General features: G+C 34.6%; 1 protein-coding gene across 12 annotated transcripts in view; it reads left to right on the top strand.

Annotated features, from left to right (window-relative positions):
• Window positions 1-4,599, top strand: part of CADPS2 (calcium dependent secretion activator 2) — a 224,060-nt gene that overhangs the window by 148,991 nt on the left and 70,470 nt on the right. For all 12 annotated transcript variants that reach the window (XM_031056930.1, XM_031056928.1, XM_031056929.1 and 9 more), the window contains exon 15: window positions 2,041-2,164. In XM_031056930.1, the coding sequence (XP_030912790.1) occupies window positions 2,041-2,164 (124 nt within the window). The remainder of the gene's footprint in view (window positions 1-2,040; window positions 2,165-4,599) is intronic.

Raw genomic sequence — 4,599 nt, 5'->3', positions numbered from 1 at the left:
AACCTGTATTTTTCTTTTGCATACAGCTTGCTTAAAGCAGACTCATTATTTTACTGCTGGTTTTAACTGCTTACTGTAATGATGGTTGGTTTTGTTTTTCTCTCATTGTCTTCCACAGAGGCAAACAGCTGTTTTCTGCAGGACTTATTTACTGGACTTTCACTTCAAGCCACTGAATTGTAGTCAGTGACTCTGGTCCTTTTTTATTTAACACTTACTCAGCATTACCCCTAAAGTGGTACAAGTCTGCTTTAGAGCCCCCCACTTCCTGCTGTTTATGCCTCTGCGCTGCTGATATTGTCTATACTCATATGTAATATTAAAAACCTTCTCTATAATTTAAATAATATTCAATAAATGCATCATCTGAGTCAATTTAAGAAGCAAAAGCTATACACAGCAAATCTGTCATGGGCAACTATAAATGTAAACTCCTGCCCAGCAAATCCTCTTGCATTGACTGGAAAGGAGAATACCTCATAGTGATAAAAGCATCTCAGTTATCTCTGTGGAAAAAGGACTTTAAATTCCAGCAGAGATTCCAAAGGAATTGTATCAGCGGGAGTCTGATGAAGTTATGAATTCGAAAAATGCTTAGGTCCCAGGCCGTGTTGTTTTGCCAAAATTTGAGAGGTTTGATCCTGGCAAATATTAGTTATTCTGCAGTGCAGAACAATCCATGGATAGAGATTCTCTCTTAGAAAACCTCTGCCTTGTTCAGAAAACACATAGGGAGTCTGGGTATATGTGTTCCATTTCATTTACCATCTCAGTGATTGTAGTGCTGTGTAGGTTCTTTTGTGCTTTTTGAAACATCCCATTTCCTCTCCTTTCCTGCTATTGCAAATAGTAATGGGGCTCTAACTGGTGCTCAAGCAGCACCACTGTCAGTCTTGACTGGGAATAAATGTGCTTTCCTACATTTGTGAATGCACAATAGATTAGAACCTTCTTATTTTACTTGTCTTTGAAAAATTTGAAAAAACATCAGACCGAGAACGAAAGGTTTTGAATACTGTAAATTCACTTTTTGATAACTCAGAAGTTATTAATTGAAAAAACAAGTAAACACAGAGAGAGAAGTCATATTTGTGTGCAGGTATTCTGGAAGTCTGCTTCGCAGCAAAGTCTTCCTAATAGCATCTCTGTTGCTGAACCTGTTTCTTTTCTACCATGTCCTTCCCTAGACTGCATTTCTTGCTCCCCTCTTTTAACAGTAACTTTTAGATATATAAGGGTGTAGCTTGTCCAGGGATCCACTTGGGAAACATTTTTTACGGTTGTGAGTTATTGAAAATTTTATTATTTACATGAAAATGTGATAAAAACACATGTGTTGAGTTTTGTTTACACTTACCTGTTGAAAGTTAATGGAGTACAGAATTCAATTAAAAATGCAAGTGAATTATCAACATTTTTTTAACATAGTAATCCGGACTATATTATGCTGCATTCATATAAAGAGGTATGGATTCTTGGTTCACCTCACTTGCAATAGGTGAGGTAACAACTCACATGTTTTGAAAACATTTATATGGACTGTTCTTCTACTTGTCCATAATAAAATATTCTGCTGGAAGTTCAATGTTTTCCCTGCCCACTATATAGATGACATTTTTTTCACAGCGAGGATGTGTTGAAATTGAATAACCTTACCCTGTTGAAGAGTCCATGGTACTGCAATGGTGGAAGTTTTTCCACAGCTGAGAACCAAGCCAGCTTCCACAATCACATCTTTAGTGGTAACCACGATCCAGCCCATCCACGGAATTCTTGTGTTCTACTGGTCGGTCTCAATGTCACCCAAAGACTGACTGGCATGCTGCAGGATGGCAAACAGGAGGGATGAATACTGTATAGGCAGTCAAATCAGGGCTGAACAGAAACCTTCAAAGATGAAGGCCCACCAAGCTGAAATAGTTCCTTTTTGACTTCTGCCTTTAATCATTATCAGATCTGTAGTAACTTTAGGATACTTTTATTCTTTTCCTGTGGGGTTTGGGTAATTGTAATGAAGTGGTATAATTGTCTCTGACACAGGTTTTAATGAAAGACATTGCCACTCCTATACCAGCAGAAGAGGTGAAGAAAGTGGTTAGAAAATGTCTGGAGAAGGCTGCCTTGATCAATTACACGCGACTTACAGAATATGCCAAAATAGAAGGTTAGTACAGCAATCAACTGCCGAGGTGGCTGTAAAAGCCAACAATGCCCATTAACTGCATATTCAGTGAGCAGCCTTTTCCCTTTCCAGAACAAACCCCTTCCACAGCAAGGGGAAATGTCTCATTAAAATCTCAGCTGGTGAACTGTGGAGCTTTTTCCTATTCATTGCTTTAATATGCCTCCTGGGACCCTGTTTGAATAAAAGACTAGGACTTCCTAATTTAAGTTGCCCTTTGTTCTTACTTTTGAGTTCTTCATAAATTTAAGAGGTTGTTTATGGGTTATTTTTTATTTCTCTAGCTATTTCTAGTGATTAAACTACTGACAGGATCCTTAACAGCAGTGTCGCTGCCTTGAAATTTGAAAACTGTGTATAGATTCTTTTCTGAAGTATTTATAAGGCAGACAAATAGATAAATGCTATTTATTTTTGCTACCGTGTGATCAGATGTATAATAATAATCTGATCATGAAAACCCTAATTACATACTGATTTAATGAATTAAGAGGACAAAATACTAAGTTTGAAGGTAATCAGGAGTTTTTCTGAAAGTTTGGTATATTCTATAAAGTATATTATGAAATTAAGTAAAATTCTGCTTTAAAAAATGGCCAGGATGCACAATGTCATTTTACTATTTGTAAACATTATGTAGAACAAAAAGGAAGTCATAATAGTCAAATGCCTTGTCAAGACAGACTTTTATTCTCCATAAAGTACAAAAAGCTAGAGATACTCCTGTCCAAATGTATTCAAGAACTGAAAGCTGTATGCACTGGATTTTTGGAGCTAGAATTATTCTCAGGAAAATATTGTAGGATTAATTCTGGTTTTTTAAAAATACAAATTTTATGCATATTAATTTTTTAATAGCATGTATTTCTAGCAATACAGCAGAAGAAACAGAGCTAGCTTAGGAGCAAATTGAAGAAACCTCAAATATTTAGCAATATTATAAAGCCAACTTTTTTCCCATTTTTATCTCTGCTCAAATTCTCTGAAAAACATGAGTTAACCGATCTCACAAGTGATTAACAAAAGATCCATCTCATCACTATAGCAACCAGTATTATATCATGGAAGTAACAACATGAAACCATCCTAGTAACCAGTTTATCATAATTAATTATGATATCATGTTGTGTTAAAGAAAAAAAGGATGAATATTAAATCTTTTCTGGAAAATGAAAAGGAAAAAATAATTTTTTCCTTAGTTTTTATATTTCAAAGGGAAATGTTAATGTTCAGTATTTAAGTCATGTATCAAACCTGTTGAAACAATGAGTATAAAAATTAGAAACATTTTTATAATTTCAAAAAAGCTTGCGAAAGATACCTGAACACATGGACAATAAAATGGATTGGAAAGTTTTTTGTCATGATGTACATAAATCTTTTCCCAAGATTTTTTACTGTATCCTAGAGAATTGTGGGACCTCCCCTCAAGTAGCAAAGTTTGCACTTTAAGATATTCACACTGTTAACACCGGATAAGCTGGAACAGAACATGAAACTGACTCCCACATTTCGACTTGTAATTGCAATTTTATTTTTTGGATTTATTGCCTTTTGGTTGGAACCCAACTAGATTTATTTAAGTAGTTTTACACTCATGTAGTTGTAAACTCAAAGCACAACACATAATTGCATATATAAAGAGAAATAGGTGAAGTACTTTTCTGAGAATAAAGTACTGTTGAAAGTGAAGGACTCCAGCATCGTAACGTCAGAAAATTCAATGCACTGGATTTCAATGGCAATGAGACCTGTATTGATGTCTTTTGATACTCTGGTCATTACAAACATCCTACTTTTGTACCAATATAAATGTAATATTTTTCAGCAAAAGGTTTCATTCTGCTCCTTTAGGTTTATAGGAGCATTGTTGTATCTGTGTACTGAAGTTACATTCTTCTCTTGAAAGTAATTTATGTTAGTGTTTGCATGCTTACTCAAACTGCATACAGAAAGCATAGGGTCCTTATCTTTATAATATTACTGATGTCCTCAAATGTGGCTGGCACATCTGTTGGAGATTTTTGTCCTTTGACTATTTCTTTAATGAACAACATCATATTAGTCAGTCAAAATGTAAATATTACAAGATGATATCAGCTATAGACCAATAGCAGATACCTAAAAAGTAAAGATACAAAGAAGGTTCTAATACAAATAATATTCTCATATATGTTCTGAATTCCCATGCACAATATGGATGCAAGCTCAGTGCCTGAGCTTGAAATAAAGACTATATATATATTGATATGGCTAGTAAATGCAAATATATTACTCAGAAATATGCACCATTTCTCCCTCACATGAAAAATCCCATCACTTGTGTGATGTACTCAAGATGTTAAGAAGGTATTAACTCCTTATGTGGTATTTATTCTTCTCTAATTATATGAGTTTTATTTCTGTAATAATGTTTT

The sequence above is a fragment of the Geospiza fortis genome, unplaced genomic scaffold (assembly GCF_000277835.1).
Source record: "Geospiza fortis unplaced genomic scaffold, GeoFor_1.0 scaffold195, whole genome shotgun sequence".
In the NCBI taxonomy this organism is placed as follows: domain Eukaryota; kingdom Metazoa; phylum Chordata; class Aves; order Passeriformes; family Thraupidae; genus Geospiza; species Geospiza fortis.
The sequence above is the reverse complement of the archived record's forward strand: the minus strand, read 5'-3'. Positions and strand labels throughout refer to the sequence as shown.